Source organism: Cyprinodon tularosa, unplaced genomic scaffold (assembly GCF_016077235.1).
Source record: "Cyprinodon tularosa strain WSP-4 unplaced genomic scaffold, ASM1607723v1 ctg507, whole genome shotgun sequence".
Lineage (NCBI taxonomy): Eukaryota > Metazoa > Chordata > Actinopteri > Cyprinodontiformes > Cyprinodontidae > Cyprinodon > Cyprinodon tularosa.
The window spans coordinates 258,873-279,476 of NW_024039238.1; the positions used below are offsets into that span (position 1 = coordinate 258,873).

At 40.6% G+C, this 20,604-nt stretch overlaps 1 protein-coding gene and 1 long non-coding RNA gene across 2 annotated transcripts in view; both read right to left on the minus strand.

The window, feature by feature from the left end:
- senp3b (SUMO specific peptidase 3b) overlaps nucleotides 1–20,254 on the minus strand; it is a 33,086-nt gene extending 12,832 nt beyond the window's left edge. Inside the window, exons 1-6 of the mRNA XM_038303181.1 lie at nucleotides 20,086–20,254; nucleotides 17,409–17,534; nucleotides 16,057–16,704; nucleotides 12,962–13,075; nucleotides 6,061–6,172; nucleotides 2,369–2,516 (exon numbers count right to left, since the gene is read on the minus strand). Coding sequence (XP_038159109.1) covers nucleotides 2,369–2,516; nucleotides 6,061–6,172; nucleotides 12,962–13,075; nucleotides 16,057–16,704; nucleotides 17,409–17,496 — 1,110 coding nt within the window. The 5' untranslated portion in view covers nucleotides 17,497–17,534; nucleotides 20,086–20,254. The remainder of the gene's footprint in view (nucleotides 1–2,368; nucleotides 2,517–6,060; nucleotides 6,173–12,961; nucleotides 13,076–16,056; nucleotides 16,705–17,408; nucleotides 17,535–20,085) is intronic.
- LOC119795274 lies at nucleotides 3,808–4,422 on the minus strand. The gene is made up of 2 exons (XR_005282312.1): nucleotides 4,381–4,422; nucleotides 3,808–3,917 (listed from the first exon to the last, which is right to left on the minus strand). It is a non-coding gene; the product is annotated as an uncharacterized LOC119795274 (long non-coding RNA).
- Nucleotides 20,255–20,604: the final 350 nt, after the last annotated feature.

Below are 20,604 nucleotides of genomic sequence, written 5' to 3' on the forward strand. Positions count from 1 at the left end.
ATGTGCTCTCTTCATCCTCTGACATGGGAGCTGGCTCGGAGCTCGTCTGCCTGGCTGTGTGTTTCCTGGACGGGGCCGCCTGTGGAGCTGGTTGACAGTTGCCTTTTGTATCTATGCTTCTTTTTCTATGTCTGCTTCTGTCTCCTTGAACCCCAGTGGGCCTCAGCAGATGGCCGCTCACACTGAGCCTGGTTCTGCTGGAGGTTTCTTCCTGTTCAAAGGGAGTTTTTCCTCTCCACTGTCGCTACAAGCATGCTTAGTGTGAGGGATTGCTGAAGAGTCAATGAGTCGATGCAATCAGCTGGCTTTCCTTAGATAGAAAACTTTGAATCTGACTGGATGATCTGGTGAACTGGAAAGTGACCTGAGATGACATGATGTGAATTGGAGCTATAGAAATGAAGTTTTTTTTTAAGTTTGTTTTTCTTTTTTGTAAAGATGGAGATGAGCCGATTTCTGTCCTCCTCAACTCCTGTAATTATTCTGTTTCTTTTCTCCTCAGTCCCATGAAATTTCTGTAACTAAAATAGACCTGGGCTTTATCTCAGTCACTGCCAAATGGTGTCATCCCCACTGACTTTCAGTGAACGCCACAAACTCGTCCGACTTGATTTTCTGTGGGGTTGGATGCAAAAATCGGTTTGGGTGTGTTCAAGGCTTTAGTGTTATGTTACCACCATCCACCAGAGGGCACCACTGCTCATTACTAAGTGGAAACTCCTTGTTATTTGCAATAGAAGGAATCCCAGACCAGAGCCATGCTCGAGCAAAATCGGAATGGATTATTTCCCACCGTCTAATGGATAAACAGTACAACAGTAGTACAACAAGTGTGGTGAAGTTAAGCATGTAGCCGTTAGCCTGAAGTCAAACGTGTAGCCGTTAGCCTGAAGTCAAGCATGTGTAGCCGTTAGCCTGAAGTCAAGCATGTGTAGCCGTTAGCCTGAAGTCAAGCATGTGTAGCCGTTAGGCTGAAGTCAAGCATGTGTCGCCGTTAGCCTGAAGTCAAACGTGTAGCCGTTAGCCTGAAGTCAAGCATGTGTCGCCGTTAGCCTGAAGTCAAACGTGTAGCCGTTAGCCTGAAGTCAAGCATGTGTAGCCGTTAGCCTGAAGTCAAACGTGTAGCCGTTAGCCTGAAGTCAAGCATGTGTAGCCGTTAGCCTGAAGTCAAACGTGTAGCCGTTAGCCTGAAGTCAAACGTGTAGCCGTTAGCCTGAAGTCAAGCATGTGTAGCCGTTAGCCTAAAGTCAAGCATGTGTAGCCGTTAGCCTAAAGTCAAGCATGTGTAGCCGTTAGCCTAAAGTCAAGCATGTGTAGCCGTTAGCCTGAAGTCAAGCATGTGTAGCCGTTAGCCTGAAGTCAAGCATGTGTAGCCGTTAGCCTGAAGTCAAGCATGTGTAGCCGTTAGCCTGAAGTCAAGCATGTGTAGCCGTTAGCCTGAAGTCAAGCATGTGTAGCCGTTAGCCTGAAGTCAAGCATGTGTAGCCGTTAGCCTGAAGTCAAGCATGTGTAGCCGTTAGCCTGAAGTCAAGCATGTGTAGCAGTTAGGCTAAAGTCAAGCATGTGTAGCCGTTAGCCTGAAGTCAAGCATGTGTAGCCGTTAGCCTGAAGTCAAGCATGTGTAGCCGTTAGCCTGAAGTCAAGCATGTGTAGCCGTTAGCCTGAAGTCAAGCATGTGTAGCCGTTAGCCTGAAGTCAAGCATGTGTAGCCGTTAGCCTGAAGTCAAGCATGTGTAGCCGTTAGCCTGAAGTCAAGCATGTGTAGCCGTTAGCCTGAAGTCAAGCATGTGTAGCCGTTAGCCTGACGTCAAACATGTGTAGCCGTTAGCCTGAAGTCAAGCATGTGTAGCCGTTAGCCTGAAGTCAAGCATGTGTAGCCGTTAGCCTGAAGTCAAGCATGTGTAGCCGTTAGCCTGAAGTCAAGCATGTGTAGCCGTTAGCCTGACGTCAAACATGTGTAGCCGTTAGCCTGAAGTCAAGCATGTGTAGCCGTTAGCCTGAAGTCAAGCATGTGTAGCCGTTAGCCTGAAGTCAAACATGTGTAGCCGTTAGCCTGAAGTCAAACATGTGTAGCCGTTAGCCTAAAGTCAAGCATGTGTAGCCGTTAGCCTAAAGTCAAGCATGTGTAGCCGTTAGCCCAAAGTCAAGCATGTGTAGCCGTTAGCCTGTTAGCCTTAGCTAACAGCCTGTAACTCTAATGGAGTGTAAAACATGACATCAGTGCTGCGTTCTAAAGAACTTTCCAGCTGATCAATGGCTTAGACGGAAACATCAAAGTCAATCTAAAACTTTTTCTCCATGTATTTCTTGACTTGATGACTTTGCCCAACAGGAAGTTAGCTTCCAGCGGTGCGCGGTGGAGTCCTACCTGGTCATTGAGCCAGTTCTGCCCATACAACGTGCCCAGGTCATCCATGGTCAGAACATGGCGCTTGTAGTTGACCCTGAAGGTTTTGGCCACGGCTGATCCGGATGAACGCTGGAAGGACTGGATCTGGTGCTGGACCATTGCTTTCCTTCAGAAGAACCACAGGAAACAGAAAGTGGCGTTTAGACGACACGCTTGCCAAAGTTAGGACATCCTGTAAACGTTCTCCTGTTTTTTTCAAAGTCATTACAGGAAGTGAAACATCTAAACATGTCTGAGTTCAGCTTTAACTCCATCCAGACCAAGCAGAGGAACAGACTGGATGTAGAGATCAGCTGGTTTCCACTCTGAGTCATCAGAGCTCATCAAAGCAGCTCAGGTCTGGATGAAAACAAAGTTCAACTAATTAAATCAGTCTGACTATAATTTTTCTTCCCAATTCATCAAGTTTAAATGTTATAAGGGAATTACTCAGAGGAGCTCCATTTTTATAAAAACAGGTTTATAATGTGATTTTATTTTGTATTTATTTCGATTCCTTATTAACTTCTAGGCAACATATTTTTATTTTTTTTTTATTTACAAATACCTATGAATTAAAAGCGTCAAATTAGACGATCAAATAAAACATTTTTTGATTTATAATCAGTTATTGTACGTTTCACATCAATACTACTGACTGATAAGGGAACTCATGGTAAGACAAATGGAAACCCAGAACTGTGCAGAAGAAAAGCGTTCTTATTGAATCCGCCTTTTTTTGGACGCAGAATTTTAAACACCGAAAATTTTTTTACTCAATTATGGGGCCAAAATGGTAGCTTTAATATTTGCAAATGTGTGTGGAGAGTTGTGTGTCTGTACAACAATCTGCAAATGTGTAAAACTACTTGTGTGTAATCCGTTTTGCAAATGTGTAAAAAATCCACAAATCTGTATTCAGATCTGCAAATGTGTACTGAGATTTGCAAATGTGTAGATCAATCTGTAAGCACACACAGAGACACTTGCGTCTGAAGTATTTTCGCTTCAAGACCCAGAAATACAGACAAATCATTGGTTACAAGTCAAGCGGTTTTTCGGTTGGCTCTCTTTACACACGTGATTTTTGCTACTCTTCTGCCGCGTGAGATGCACAAATGTGTAGAAGGATTTGTATGTGTATTTTCGCGATTTGTAACCCCTTGCGCAGGCTCACAGGCTCACATGCTGCCCTGACCGCAGGCTCACAGGCTCACAGACAGCCTCTCTCTGCTGCGGCAGTTCAGCACAACTTGCTTCACATACAGCCACATACCACCGGTTGGCGGTATTGCACAGTACGTGACGTTACTGGGGTCCTAGGGGTTGTACCTGCTAAGTTGAGAGCAATGGAATCCCGTCAGCTTTCTGTAAGTATATTTCTTTAATTTTTTCTATAGTTTGCATTAGTAAAACTGTTTCTTCTTCTTCTGCTTCTGTTTTATGGCGGTTGGCAAGCAACTTTATGATGTGCATTACCACCATCTACTTCAGTGGAGTGTGGATCGGGATGCTATGTATTTTCCCACTGAAAAATAAAAATAAAAATAAATATTAACAATATTTACATAAATAAACTTATATCCTTTCTACCAATTTCGTTTTTTCAGGATTGTTTATCAAATTACAAAAATAATCATAGGTAGATTTTCCCCCCCCAAAATATCTTGTATATTTAACTGTAATTTATTTTCTTGTAACCCTTCTCTCCATAGAATATTTATAACAAAACAACAAAACATGCTCCACCGTCTCCCCTTGATAACAAAAACCACAACCTCCTGTTCCCATTCTAAATAAGTTTCCATTTAACCCCGTGTTTCCGAAACTTAATCTAGATATAACCTCTTTTTTATTCCTTTCCGTTCTCCTCATTTCACCAATTTTCCTTTGAATACTATAAAGCCAACTTCCAGTTCTATGCTCTTCCCACAGCTTCTGCCATCTTTCCGTAACCTTTTGTTTAATAATAGATTAAATTTTTTCCTTACTGAATGGTATCAATATATCATCCTTGTCACGTCAACTCCCGCAGCGGAGGGAAAAAAAAGGTAGAGGCTGTCTGTGAGCCTGCGAGCCTGCGGTCAGGGCAGCATGTGAGCCTGCGAGCCTGCGCAAGGGGTTACAAATCGCGAAAATACACATACAAATCCTTCTACACATTTGTGCATCTCACGCGGCAGAAGAGTAGCAAAAATCACGTGTGTAAAGAGAGCCAACCGAAAAACCGCTTGACTTGTAACCAATGATTTGTCTGTATTTCTGGGTCTTGAAGCGAAAATACTTCAGACGCAAGTGTCTCTGTGTGTGCTTACAGATTGATCTACACATTTGCAAGTCTCAGTACACATTTGCAGATCTGAATACAGATTTGTGGATTTTTTACACATTTGCAAAACGGATTACACACAAGTAGTTTTACACATTTGCAGATTGTTGTACAGACACACAAATCTCCTCACACATTTACAGATTTATTTACACATTTTCAAATCCCACTGCACACACACAAATCGAAATACAGACACACAACTCTCCACACACATTTGCAAATATTAAAGCTACCATTTTGGCCCCATACTCAATAAATTCCTTACATTATTTGGCAACAAATTCCCCTTCATAAAATGAGCTAATTTCATTGGCTGGAAGCTGCTCCACTGCATCCAGAGCAGATTGCTTTGGCTTGAGTTCAACAAAAGGTCAAAACTTTTGCAGACAAAGTTTTTTGCAAGGATATTTTTCTGCAGCTGAATTTTTAAATTGCAGGGGTACTTTTTTGTAGCAGAATTTTTTTTGTTTTTGAGTTTTTATAGCACTCGTGGCTTGTTTTTACGACAGTAGGCTGACAGGAAAGGAGGTATGAGAGAGAGGGAGAGACAGGCGGGAAAGGACCACCGGCTGGATTCGAATCTGGGTCGTTCACAGCAAAATTTTTTGCAGCTGAATTTTTACCAGATAAAAATGTGTAAGAAATTCGAGGTGTAAAATAAATTCAGTGATTAAAATTCAGTGTACAAAAAAAAAATGAGACTATTTTGCTTCCATAGAACTCAAACCTTTAAGTGACTTTGATGATTCTCTGAATTAATTGAAAAAATGTTTTCCAATTTCTCCTTTTTTTTTTTATTGTGTTTTCCTGATCATTCTCTTCTCTTCTAGCCCAAAGCTCCCACTGACCAATAGAAACGTTGCTAACGTCACGCAGACCGATAGAAATACGTCTTCACTCCAGAGGAAAGCGAGCCCCCAGAAGTGAAGAGAAAGTGATCTGGAAAACACGATTTGAAAATAACAGAAATCGTAAAATTCGAATAGACAGAGAAAATTTTGAAAAAAAAAAGGAAAGTTTACCCCTTAAAACTAATTTTGGATTTTCTCTTTTAAAAAAAAATTACATTTTTTTCAAAATGTGATTTCTGGATCGACTCTTTTGCAAATTGCCTTTTAGAAAACAAGTTTGCAACAATAATGCAACAAAAGTCCCTCCATAGATCCTATATTTCAGTCTTTCAGGTTAATCGGATCCTAGCTGTAAATGTTTTAGTAAATAACGGAATTCATAGAAGTTATTCGTTTATCGAGGTCAAACAGATTTAAATCATTGGTCCTTCATGGGCTGATGCTCTACGATCTAGAAAAGGTGTTTCTAGGTGAGCAGCATCTCTGACCTGTGCGGATGAGAGAAATTCTCGTGGAAGGCGTCTTGGAGCTTCGCCGCGATGTCATCAACGTGGATGGGAATCAAGCTGCCGTACTGCTGCAGAGACTCTTCCAGAAGGCCTGATGGGAGGAGCAAACGTTGGGTTTCTCTACTTCAATCCATGCAGGTCAAATACACACAGTCACGTATAGTTATATATGAAATCATGGCATCTCAGAGACTCTGTCATTCTTTTCATTCAAAAAATGCAAAAAAAATGGCTTGTAGAGAGCCAAATTTGTGGGCACTAAGGTTTTCTGTGTGTATTTAAATAATTTTATAATAAATTCTTAATAATTTTACATGAATTGTATTTCTTAACCATAATGTTTTTTTTATGTAATTGGTATTGTAATTTTATCTGGTGTTTATTTTTAAGGTTGCCTTTTTTATATCTGGCTGGGGGACTAGCGATGAAAATTAGCACTCCTTAGCTAACTCGGGTATATTTACATTGTTTTAATGTTGATTAATGTACACTGTCCCCTTTCAAATTAACAATAAATGAAAAAAAAATGAAATGTATAATTTAGTGACTGAAAAGGGCAATAAAGAAGTGAAACTGAATGAAACCTGATTCCTGCTTTCCTTATGAGTCTGTGCCGCCACAGAAGCTCATTAACTGAGAATAAATTAACCAACGCAGCTTTTTTTAAGGTGGATTATCCTGACATCAGTCCAGCCGATCCCCGATATCTGCTGCCAATATTTTTAGGCCTAGTCAGTGGGGGAGGGGTGGCCTAGTGGTTATTTAATTGGAAGAACTTAATTAGATATTTCAACACACCTAGAATCAATAGCAAACAGTCGAACACTCGCCAACCATGCTGGAGACTGTGCAGTGATATGGATTCAGATCACACACACATATTCTGGAAATGTACCAACATACAGCCCTTCTGGGAGAATGTTCACTCGGTTCTCTGCAATGTCTTGGGTTATGTGATTCCTAAATCTTGTCTTGTATTGTACCTCGGACATTTGGAGGGATCAGTACATGCAGGAGACCAATACCTGATTAAGATTCTCCTGGTGGCTGGGAAGAAGGCCATTACTAAAAACTGGCTTAAATCTGACCCCCCTAGCAACAAACAATGGATGTCAATTATAGATGACATATTGACAATGGAACAACTGACACACAAGTTAAAAGTGAAAGAAGCCCTTTTTGTAAAAAGATGGGGGAAATGGCTGAAATATAAGGAGATACTGGATGTTACATAACTATATACAGGCTCTGTTATGGTGTTATGCTTTGGTTTGTTTTTGTTCTGTGTTTTTTGTCGTTTTTTTATATTCCATATTGCCTTGGAATGTATTGTTTACTGAGTTAGCTAAAATAAATAAACAAACACTGGAAGAAAAAAAAATCTGTTTACTTTTTTTTTTCAGTGGCCCTAATCCTCTTCCGTAGAATAGGAACGTTTCAGCGGGTGCGTTTTTATTTTTATGTTCTGGTTGTGTCATCCTTTTCCTCTCAGTTATCACTCAACTTATCTGACATAAATTTCATTTCGAATTGACTCTTAGTTTATTAACAGTTTTTACTGAACTTATTTTAAAAATATGATTTAAAATCCCAGTCCACAAGCATCCTCATTCACATTTTCCCGTATATTTTACATTATTTATTGGCTGCATCTACAACTATTAAAGATATTTTCAATTTAAACAGATATTAAATAACAGAATATAACCTCCAATAACTTCAATGATATCATTGTTCTAGGTCATCAAATCAATTCAGTTTAGTCTGTCAATCAGCTGCCTGTAGTGTCTTTAAAAGTCCAGCAGGTGACAGTATTCTGTGAGACAGCATCAATACAGGTTGGCTTCAAGATGCCTCATTAAACCAGAACTAATGTTTATTATACACATCACATTTTTACAGCACTGGGGAACAAAGAAACTTTGTTTTTCCTCCTACAGACTATATTGAAAGAAAAAATTCATCTTTTTCCATTTTATTTGCTTTAAAAAAAGCTCCAGGGAGCCGTGGGATGCCGACACCCGTTCTCTCCTGTTCCAACCGTTTCCACTTTTCCATCATCCTCTCCCTCTGCTGCTCCTCCATCCAGGGTTTATACAGGAAGGAGGAACTCTAATGCTTTTTAATGCTTTTAGAAATAATATAAGTACCCATTAATTAATTAATTTATATATATATATTAGGGCTGCAACAACGAATCGATAAAATCGATAAAAATCGACTTTTAAAAGCGTTGGCAACGAATTTCATCATCGATTAGTTGTGTCGCGCGATTATTGCGTCATCCGCTGCGCCGTCATCACTGCCTCTTGACTGAAAGAGGAAGGAAAAAAAATACGGCAGAGCGAGTCAGCGCCGCAGGAGCAGTGTTGCCAACTCCGCGACTTTTCAGACCCCTCCAGCGACTATTTTTCAAAAAAGCGACTAGCGACAAATCTGGCGACTTTTTTCGGTGTCACTGGCGGCTTTTGGAGACTCTTACGTGAAAGCATGTATCATTCCTACTCTGCCGTGGGGCGCCTCCCCCACCCCAACCGCGTTTTCCCGCAGGAGTCCCTCTCAGTCAGAGCCTCAGCGTCCAGACTGCAAATGAAGCGCGCATGCACCGGGATTGACGGCGCAAATTGATCACAATAATTAAAATAGCCTGCGCTTTGTAAAGTGAAAAAAGTGATAACATGCAACTTTTTTCAAAAGAAATGAACATGGCACGGAACCACCATGTTTGTTTGGTTTTAAAGTGGGGAAACGTTACGTTAGTTTCTCAGTTCGCTCATCTGATGCTTTCCTTACCGTGTTAGTAGGTTACAGACAGTGATAAGGTTGGCTACTTATTTTACTTTTAATTTCATTTGAACTAGCTTAAGCAGCGTTTACATTTACTTTATAAATAAATTAACTTGCAAATTATGAGGGCAAGACTTTTAAAGTTTAAATCTGGCAAAGATAAAGTAAAGATGATCCTGCAATTTATAGAAGTAAAGCAGAATAAAATCCAGCAAGATCAGTAATATGTCAATTAATTATCTGCCACATTCCCATGTAAATATCTGTCTTTGGAGGATGTGTTTTTTAGCACCCCTAGTTCTCTCATTTTTATTCCAAATACAATTTATAATTTGAATCACAGGGCTATTTTTATCTCTATGGTTCAGTATTTTCTCAAGTAGCAACTTTAACTGCTATACTTTCCTGTCCTAAAAGGCAGAACTCTTCTAGTCTAAAAAAACTCATTTGTTGAAATGGGGGGACCTATTGTTTGAACCCCTTAGAGGCTTTTAAAAACAAAAATGTCTTTTTTTGCGCTTTATGAAACAAAGTACCCTATATTTTGTGGATGTACATCTACATTTCTCATGTCAGTTTGCGTAGTTTTAACACAAACATTTATTTTTCATATTGCACCAGGACAGTTAATGAGCAACCTGTACTTGTGTGCTTGTTTGTTCTGTCTATAATGTTTATTTTGGAATAAAGAGGTTAATATAAAAAATATTTTTTGTCCGATTCATCGATTAATCGAAAAAATAATCGTCCGATTCATCGATTTTTAAAATAATCGTTAGTTGCAGCCCTAATATATATATATATATAAAATTAAACTGTTTTCTCACCCCTGGGGGGTGGTATGTGTCATCCTCGGGTCCTCTACCAGAGACCTGGGAGTTTGAGGGTTCTGCGCAGTATCTTAGCTGTTCCTAGGACTGCGCTCTTCTGGACAGAGACCTCTGATGTTTTACCTGGAATCTGCTGTAGCCACTCTCCCAGTTTGGGGGTCACAGCCCCCAGTGCTCCAATTACCACTGGCACCACTGCTGCTCTTACTTTCCACATCTTTTCTAGCTCCTCCTTCAGTCCTTGGTATTTCTCAAGCTTCTCGTGTTCTTTCTTCTTGATGTTGCTGTCGCTTGGGATTGCCACATCTATCACTACTGCCTTCTTCTGCTGTTTGTCCATCAACACGATGTCTGGTTGGTTAGCCATCACCTGTTTGTCAGTCTGGATCTTGAAGTCCCATAGGATCTTAGCTCGGTCATTCTCAACTACCTTAGGAGGTGTCTTCCATTTTGACCTTGGGACTTCCAGCCCATACTCATGGCAGATGTTCCTGTACACTATGACAGCTACCTGGTTGTGGCGTTCCATGTATGCACTTCCTGCCTGCATTTTACACCCCGCTGTTATGTGCTGTATTGTTTCAGAGGCATCTTTGCACAGTCTGCATCGGGGGTCCTGTCTGGTGTGGTAGACCCCGGCCTCTATTGATCTTGTACTGAGTGCCTGTTCTTGTGCTGACATGATTAGTGCCTCCCGACTGTCCTTCAGTCCAGCCTTTTCCAGCCACTGGTAGGATTTTTTGATATCAGCCACTTCTTCTATTTGTCTGTGGTATACGTCATGCAGCGGCTTGTCCCTCCATGATGGTTCTCCTTCCTCTTTCTTGTCCTCACTTTCGGTTTTCTCCTGCCTGAGGTACTCACCGAGCCATTTGTCTTTGGGGGCCATCTTTCTGATGAAACCCTCCATGCATTATGAGGAGCTTTCTCGTCTTGATGTCATTAGCCTCTATCTCCTCTTTTGGCCAGTTTATTATATATACATACACTCACCGGCCACTTTATTAGGTACCCCATGCTAGTAACGGGTTGGACCCCCTTTTGCCTTCAGAACTGCCTCAATTCTTGGTGGCATAGATTCAACAAGGTGCTGGAAGCATTCCTCAGGGAGTTTGGTCCATATTGACATGATGGCATCATACAGTTGCCGCAGATTTGTCGGCTGCACATCCATGATGCGAATCTCCCGTTCCACCACATCCCAAAGATGCTCTATTGGATTGAGATCTGGTGACTGTGGAGGCCATTTGAGTACAGTGAACTCATTGTCATGTTCAAGAAACCAGTCTGAGATGATTCCAGCTTTATGACATGGCGCATTATCCTGCTGAAAGTAGCCATCAGAAGTTGGGTACATTGTGGTCATAAAGGGATGGACATGGTCAGCAACAATACTCAGGTAGGCTGTGGCGTTGCAACGATGCTCAATTGGTACCAAGGGGCCCAAAGAGTGCCAAGAAAATATTCCCCACATCATGACACCACCACCGCCAGCCTGAACCGTTGATACAAGGCAGGATGGATCCATGCTTTCATGTTGTAGACGCCAAATTCTGACCCTACCATCCGAATGTCGCAGCAGAAATCGAGACTCATCAGACCAGGCAACGTTTTTCCAATCTTCTATTGTCCAATTTCGATGAGCTTGTGCAAATTGTAGCCTCAGTTTCCTGTTCTTAGCTGAAAGGAGTGGCACCCGGTGTGGTCTTCTGCTGCTGTAGCCCATCTGCCTCAAAGTCCGACGTACTGTGCGTTCAGAGATGCTCTTCTGCCCACCTTGGTTATAACGGGTGGTTATTTGAGTCACTGTTGCCCTTCTATCAGCTCCAACCAGTCTGGCCATTCTCCTCTGACCTCTGGCATCAACAAGGCATTTCCGCCCACAGAACTGCCGCTCACTGGATGTTTTTTCTTTTTCGGACCATTCTCTGTAAACCCTAGAGATGGTTGTGCGTGAAAATCCCAGTAGATCAGCAGTTTCTGAAATACTCAGACCAGCCCTTCTGGCACCAACAATCATGCCACGTTCAAAGTCACTCAAATCACCTTTCTTCCCCATACTGATGCTCGCTTTGAACTGCAGGAGAATGTCTTGACCATGTCTACATGCCTAAATGCACTGAGTTGCCACCATGTGATTGGCTGCTTAGAAATTAAGTGTTAACGAGCTGTTGGACAGGTGTACCTAATAAAGTGGCTGGTGAGTGTACATATATACACACACACACACATATATATATATATATATATATTTATATTAAAACACGGCCAAATCCTTCGTAATCTTTACCATCGACAGGCTGCAGCCGTGTCCCAAATTTCTCGTTTTCCAGCCACTTATGTTAAAATGAGCATTTTCCCGTTCTCTAGCCTTTTCTGAGCCTTGAGCTTCTGTTCCGAACCTACGGCTTTAGGATCAACCAGGAGCAGTTCCACGCAAACACATGGAACCAGTTAAATCCGATATATTTGACAGTTTTTTTTTTTTTTATAAAGCATTTTAAATGTCATAATAATCACATTTAATTAATTTTAATGCCAATTAAGGCCTTAATTAAAAAAAAAATTCTATTTTAATTATTTTTAATGATCCGCAGAAACCCTGTCCATCAGCGCCGCTAAATGGGTCCATTTAGGAGAAATGAAGGAGTTTATTTTTACTAACAGAACCGCAGGAAGTTCATTCTGGATCCTTGGATCCATTAAACAGAAGAAACAATCCAGACCAGACTCTGGATCCATTCATGGTTCTGCTCCAGCATCACTCTATCTCTTGAAAATAAGCGTATCTGCTCTAGGATGAACTGTGGTGCCCTCTAGTGGACGGTGATAACATTCCTTTCAAGTAAACATTATCAATCATATGGTTGAAATGTTCCTCCCAAAGATTTTTTTCTCATTAAGTCGTTTTCGAAAGTTTAATTTCTTGATAACAATTTAAAAAAATGTGCATTTACAAATGTTTTTTTTTTTTTATCAATAATGGAAAAGAATTGACTCCATACAGAGGCAGCTTTAGATAGACGAGGGAAAAGGAACGAACAGTAAATCGTGTTGAAGGATGAATCCCAATTGTTCAGAAAGTTTTTTTAGCAAACTTACATATAGTATAGAAACAGACTAAATAGATCTGTTCCTATGGATTGATTTTGATCTAGATTTTGCTCACTATCGGGGGTCATAGCCAACATGAATGAATCGGTGCCTCTGTAATCCAGCAGCTGATGCTGGATTAAAGCAGAATAAAATAAAGTGATCTGTACCCGTTATGTATTTGGTGTGTTCTTCGCTAAGAGCAGCTTCTGCTGGTCGGACCGCCAAGTCACGTCTCATTTTCTCCTCATGCTTGTCCGAAGAAGGTCCGTTTAAACGCATTCCTGTCAAACCACATGAAATAAACAGCTTCGTTAATGGAAACCTGGAGGCTTCATTACGCCAGAAAACATTTAAAATACAGTCAATGCCCCTTCAAATCTATTTTTTCTGTTGGTTTAAGGAGATAAGTTGAACAATTTGGAATGAAAACTATGATTTACATTAAAAGTTAGAACTAAAAAAAGCTAAATCTCTAATTATCTTATTTTAAGGACTTAAAAATGATCATTCCACTGGCAGATTAGAGCATTTAGCTGAAGTCAGATAAGTGTTTGCAGGGTTTAGGCATAAAAAGAGAAAGGGCGGCAGAAGCTTGGTTTGGTGTAGAAGGCTTCCAGCCGTACATGTTTGAGCCCTTGCCTCGCAACGCTGCCAGTTCTGTTAGCTCTACGCCTGCCGAAGACACAGACGTCCATCCCCGTGAACACTGGGACGCAACTCAATGGGAAAGGAAAGGATTCTGGTTTCAACCGTTGCGTATATTAGCTGCGACATATGAATCAAGATGCTATGACCGAAAACATTTGATTGACAGATGACCGTTGATATATGATTGGCCGAATTTAGGTGTTCAGGCTGACGTAGAACTAACTGGCCTGCAGAAGATAACGGAAAAAAACCCCACAGATTTAAGACAGGATTTGTTTTCATATAGAAATTTTCGGACAATATGGTCTGATAAGGAGAACATTTATATACATGTTTAAGCCAGAATGGTTTGACATTTAAAGATTAAACCAAAGGAGATTATCATCCTCACCGTCAGTCACTGAGGTTGGATTATTCCCTGATCCAAAGTATAAAACTTTGTTTTTTTTAATAAGAAATAATCTGTTTTTCTTTGGGGTTTTTTCTCCAGTGATTCTACGGATTCTGCTACATGAAAAGGATTTATTTCCAGTAGGGCTGCAACAACGAATCGATAAAATCGATAAAAATCGACTTTTAAAAGCGTTGGCAACGAATTTCATCATCGATTAGTTGTGTCGCGCGATTATTGCGTCATCCGCTGCGCCGTCATCACTGCCTCTTGACTGAAAGAGGAAGGAAAAAAAATACGGCAGAGCGAGTCAGCGCCGCAGGAGCAGTGTTGCCAACTCCGCGACTTTTCAGACCCCTCCAGCGACTATTTTTCAAAAAAGCGACTAGCGACAAATCTGGCGACTTTTTTCGGTGTCACTGGCGGCTTTTGGAGACTCTTACGTGAAAGCATGTATCATTCCTACTCTGCCGTGGGGCGCCTCCCCCACCCCAACCGCGTTTTCCCGCAGGAGTCCCTCTCAGTCAGAGCCTCAGCGTCCAGACTGCAAATGAAGCGCGCATGCACCGGGATTGACGGCGCAAATTGATCACAATAATTAAAATAGCCTGCGCTTTGTAAAGTGAAAAAAGTGATAACATGCAACTTTTTTCAAAAGAAATGAACATGGCACGGAACCACCATGTTTGTTTGGTTTTAAAGTGGGGAAACGTTACGTTAGTTTCTCAGTTCGCTCATCTGATGCTTTCCTTACCGTGTTAGTAGGTTACAGACAGTGATAAGGTTGGCTACTTATTTTACTTTAAATTTCATTTGAACTAGCTTAAGCAGCGTTTACATTTACTTTATAAATAAATTAACTTGCAAATTATGAGGGCAAGGCTTTTAAAGTTTAAATCTGGCAAAGATAAAGTAAAGATGATCCTGCAATTTATAGAACTAAAGCAGAATAAAATCCAGCAAGATCAGTAATATGTCAATTAATTATCTGCCACATTCCCATGTAAATATCTGTCTTTGGAGGATGTGTTTTTTAGCACCCCTAGTTCTCTCATTTTTATTCCAAATACAATTTATAATTTGAATCACAGGGCTATTTTTATCTCTATGGTTAAGTATTTTCTCAAGTAGCAACTTTAACTGCTATACTTTCCTGTCTTAAAAGGCAGAACTCTTCTAGTCTAAAAAAACTCATTTGTTGAAATGGGGGGGCCTATTGTTTGAACCCCTTAGGGGCTTTAAAAACAAAAATGTCTTTTTTTGCGCTTTATGAAACAAAGTACCCTATATTTTGTGGATGTACAGCTACATTTCTCATGTAAGTTTGCGTAGTTTTAACACAAACATTTATTTTTCATATTGCACCAGGACAGTTAATGAGCAACCTGTACTTGTGTGCTTGTTTGTTCTGTCTAAAATGTTTATTTTGGAATAAAGAGGTTAATATAAAAAATATTTTTTGTCCGATTCATCGATTAATCGAAAAAATAATCGTCCGATTCATCGATTTTTAAAATAATCGTTAGTTGCAGCCCTAATTTCCAGATTCAGGTTGGAGGATTTCCTGCTGGTTTATGAAGAGAAATATGGTCCAATATTATTGGAAGCAAAGAATGTCTCAAAAAAAAAATTCCTTTACAAAAGAAGAAAACATTCTAGTTTGTCCCATTTCCTTTAATATTTTTTTTATTTCTATGTTTTCAAAATTTGTTCAATTTAATCATTTTTTCAAAAGTTAGTTCTTTGGATTTTTTTTGTCCAAAATTATTTTTTTTGTTTTCTTTTTTAAACTTTCTTATGGGAGACTCGGTTATATGAACAGCCTTCCTTTAAATCCTATTTTATAGATTTCCTGCTCTACGCCTCTGGGTGGTCTGAACGGACCAATGGGAATTAATCTGCTCTGTGTGGCGCTTAGCAACCGCATTTCTATTGGACGGGAAAAAATCGATCTCTTTTCCTCCAAAAATGACAACAAATCAAATCTGAGAGAAGAATATAAAAAAATGAATGAAAAATACAACAGAAAAATTTTTAAATATTGTAAAATAATAAAAATAAAAAGCTGGTTAAACTTTGAATAAATAAACTATAAAGTTTTTCTAAACAAACTTAATTCAAACTTGTTCTTTGTTTCCAACAATATTGGACCAAATTTCCCTCCATACAGTCCGGGAGCCGCCCCGTTCACCAGGCGAGGCGGGTCAGGGAAAAACACGCTACCTGTTAGCTCCTCCTCCGCATCGCCGCACAGCCGTAGAAATCTTTTTGTCCTCCTTTGCCTGCCGTAGAAACTGGGCTTCTGGCCTTTCCGACCCCCATGCTGCCCCGCGGCGGTGCTCCATCGAACGCTCTGCCGCCAGTTCTTCCACTGGCGAGCGGGCTGGGATCCAGGAAGTCCGCGGGATACGAGCGCCAAGCTCCGGAGCCTCTTCAGGACCCGGTACCTCCTCAACTGGGACCGGTAGAGGCCCCTGGCTCCAGCCTGGAACGCAGCGCTCTCTGCGCTCGGAGCACCAGGTTCCTCCTGCTGCTGATGCTGCGGTCGCTGGTCTTGGTGCTGCGGCCGGCCGTACAGGTTGGACTGGCAGGGGAAATCCGGCACCTCCCACTCCTCGCTCTCGCCCACCTCGTCGCCATCTTCCTCTTCGCCGTTGTTCTCCCAGGCTTTGCCCTGGAGATCCTCTCCGTCGTCTTCGTACAGGTTTTTCCCCTCCTCCTCGTCGCCGATGGCTTCGATGGCCCCCGGCCCGTCGTCTTCTACGTACTCGCCGGCCCACAGCTTGTCTTTCTGGCCGAGCCTGAGGTGCACGGAGCTGGACACGCTGTGGCCCGACGCCGGGACGATCAGGTGGTTTTCAGGAATCCCCCCTGAACCAAAGAACAGAGTCACACGCTCAGAAAACAAACTTTATCTCAGCGGCAGTTCTCAAAGATAAAAACTGAGCTCAAACTTTGAATAAAATGTTTTAAAGCCAACATTCTCTTCCTTCTCCTCCAGTCTCCTGCCGAGCCCAAACTCAGGGGGTGGAGCCTTCTAACGGCCACGGCCGAGTCCTTCACACCCAATGAAGGCTGGAAGTGACCTGCTGTGAAGCGGGAAAAGTCCTGCTCTGGTAACTTGGGTTGCCTAGCAACCGTCACAGCAGGAGGCTCAGAAGTCAAAGTCTGATTTCCTTTATTTCATCATCATTTATTCTGATATGTCTATTATCTATCAGATGGAAACAGAAATCGATACATCAGTGATCTAATTGTCTCAGTGACATAAACACCATATGTCAAAGGTGAAGGAAAAATGGACGATTATTTTGCTAATTGATTAATGAGTCGATTAATTGATTAATAATCAGATAGCCAAAGGTTCCTTTAAGATTAGGAGGAGAAACAAAAACTTTTCCACTTGAGGAGTTGTGGATTATAGCGAATGTTGACAGATGAAAATGAAAAAGAAGCAGAAACCAAACAAAGGAACTAAACACACCGTTGTGCTCGTCACTTTAAATGTTTGCTTCCGATTTATCTTCCGTCTAGAAATGAAGCTGAAGCGACGGCGGCGCCGCAGAGAGCCTTACCTCCTCCGGTGCTGTCCTGCCCCACAGCGGTCAGCCCAAGGTCCCCCTGCCAGCGGTTCTGGGCAAGGCTACCGCCATTGTCTCGCATGGTCCACGGACAACCCACGACCTGCGCCAGCTCGTCACCTGCAGACGGCAAACAAAGGCGGCATCAGCGATTAGCAGAAACACAATAGAAACGCTTCCAGGGAAATAAAAAAAAAATAATATAGTAAAAACAATCCACTAGACTTTGTTTCCAAGTTTGAAGACGTTTCTCTTCCCGCCCCAATTGAAACAGACAAACGGCTCCGCCCTAAATTGAAAAGGATGAAGGGCTCCGCCCCAAATTGGAACAGATCTGAATAAAGATCAAGATTCTGATGAGAATACGGGAAAATGAACAAACTAGTCTGTAGTTTTACACTCAGCTCATTCATAAAATAATGTCCAATTAATTATTTTTGGATTGAAGAAAAGACTTTTCTGCTGCCCTCATTGGAGGAAAATGGTCCCAATCCTACGGCGAATAGAACGACTAACGACGGCCGGTAAAATCATAAGGCAAAATCAAAAAACTTAAAATCATTGTTAAGTACATATGAATAAATAAGCCTGTGGCATAACTATAAAATAGGGGTGCACCGGTTGCAGTTTTCTGGCCGATTTCCGATCACCGATCTTTAAAAAGCCTGACCTGCTGATTCCGATTTTTGGTTAATACCGATTTTAGTATTTTTTTTGCTATAATAAACACTGTGTTACAAGATCGCAATTCACTTTCAATGTTATAATCTTTTCTTGAAAAACATGCCCTTGAACATTAGCCTTGAACCATTATAAAGTTGTTTTAACTGAGGTAGAGCCTTGACAGAGAAATGAATTAAATAATAAATATTAATTAAATAAAACAAACTTAAGACTACAACATTGGTCTTTTGATTTTTTACATTTCAAATAACAAAACTTCAACAAAAGATCAGAAAAAATATGGAATAGCAACTGATTTTAAGACACTCGCCGAGGTAAATAGATTGGTGGTTAAGATCGGTTTCATATGTAAATATCGGCCGATCACCAATCACCCTAAATTAAGGAAATCGGGGCCGATCGATCGGCCGGCCGATTTATCGGTGCACCCCTACTATAAAAAGGTTAACAGTTGTAACTTATGCATAAAATTTATGTGTCCAACACCTTCAGGTGTTTTTATAACAATAATAATAAACTTTAAACCATCAAACCTCCTATTGATTAATTATACAAGGTTAACAGTCGTGACTTGTGCTAAAAATAAACTTTTTTAATCCTTTTTTAAAACTCTGGGTAGTCTGTGGTTCCCTCAGATGATCAGCGATGATCCAAAATATGTTTGCTGTCACAGTTTACATCATTAAATCTAACAAATAATAATAATAATAATGGATCCCAGGGAGCAAAAAGTAAACAAATTCCCTTTACACACGCTTTTATCTTCATTGCATGAGCATAAAATTAATGTTTCCAAAGCTTTTAGGCGTCTTTATAATAATTATAATAATCTTTTAACCATCAAACCTCCTATTGATTAATTATAAAAGGTAAGTTCTGCTAAAAATAAACTTTTGTAATCCTTTTTAAAACTCTGGGTAGTCTGTGGTTTCCTCAGATGATCAGCGATGATCCAAAATATGTTTGCTGTCACAGTTTACATCATTAAATCTAACAAATAATAATAATAATAATAATAATAATAATGGATCCCAGGGAGCAAAAAGTAAACAAATTACCTTTACACACACTTTTATCTTCATTTAAAGAGCATAAAATGAATGTTTGCTAAAAATAAACTTTTGTAATCCTTTTTTAAAACTCTGGATAGTCTGTGGTTCCCTCAGACTATCAGCGATGATCCAAAATATGTTTGTTTTTTGTTACAGTTAACATTATTAAATCTAACAAAAAAACAACAACTAAGAATTGATCTCAGGTAACAAAAAGTAAACAATCAGACGTCAAACTCCCTTTATAAACACTTTTATCTTCATTTAAATATCTTAAAATGAATGTTTCCAATGCTTCCAGGTGCTTTTATAACAATAATAATAAACTTAACTCTATCAAACCCATTAATTAATTGTAAAAGGTTAATCTCAGCGGAATAGCTGCATTATTATTAGCTGTTAAAGGTTTGAATGTGTTGGTAAGTCATTGGTAACGGGGGTAAACATTAATTACCATGAGGGGATCTCTAAGCATGGGGGGGGGGCCTACCTGCTCGGTGTTAGCATCTGAATAAAGGAGTACCGGAAGCCAGGTGTAACCCAGGTGTAAACCCACGAGGATGACCCGGAGAAGCCGTTAAACAGCCGCTGGAATGAAGCGCTAAACACCAACAGCTCATTCAGCTTCCCTGCCGAGCGGAGCAGCGCTAGCAAGGCTAGCTCCAAACGCGAGCTAAACTCCCCAAACCCGATCCGAAAAAAAAACACTTTTAATACAAAATAATCAACAAAACAAAGTCATTGACTTCATCAGTGGAGCACAACCAGCACGAACCCCAATGCCAGCGATCCTTTGATCATTATTTAGATCTCCGCGCGAACGTGTTAGCCGTTAGCATGGTTATCTGAAGCTAGCTTAGCATGCCCAGTGAAGTGCCTTATAAAGCCGCAGGCTGCGAGCCTGGAGTGGCTGGATGCAGCCATGTTGTTCTTACCGCTCAGTCTCAGACGCTCTAGCTGAATATTGGACGAATTTCTTTAGAATATTTTAACGAGCAAACACAAACTTTAGCTGCTCTTTAGCCTCATTCAATTAAACCAGTATGGAACAGCCACAATTCGGCTCCTTCTTCGGGTTTCTTCCTCGCGCTTCTTCTCAAATACTGTAACTGCGGATAATGGCGCCATCTAGCGGCAGGATAGATTGTGCTGTTGGATAAAAATGTGAATGAACGTCTGAATGGAGATATCCATCCCTGAATTCCTTGTTAAATGTTCTGTCTCTTCTTTTATGTTTATTGTTGTGAACAAAGATGCCTAATAAAAAAATAAAAGCTGCTCGATTCTATGACTATTATCCAATTTGATCCAATCCAACTTTATTTATATAGCACTTAAAAGAAAAACGATGTATGGAGCTCCAGAACTGACACGGGAGAAAAAAGCAAAATAGTGTGTGTAATTCCTTACCACAAAATATTAATTTGTAGCCACGAAAAACTAATTTGTTCTCT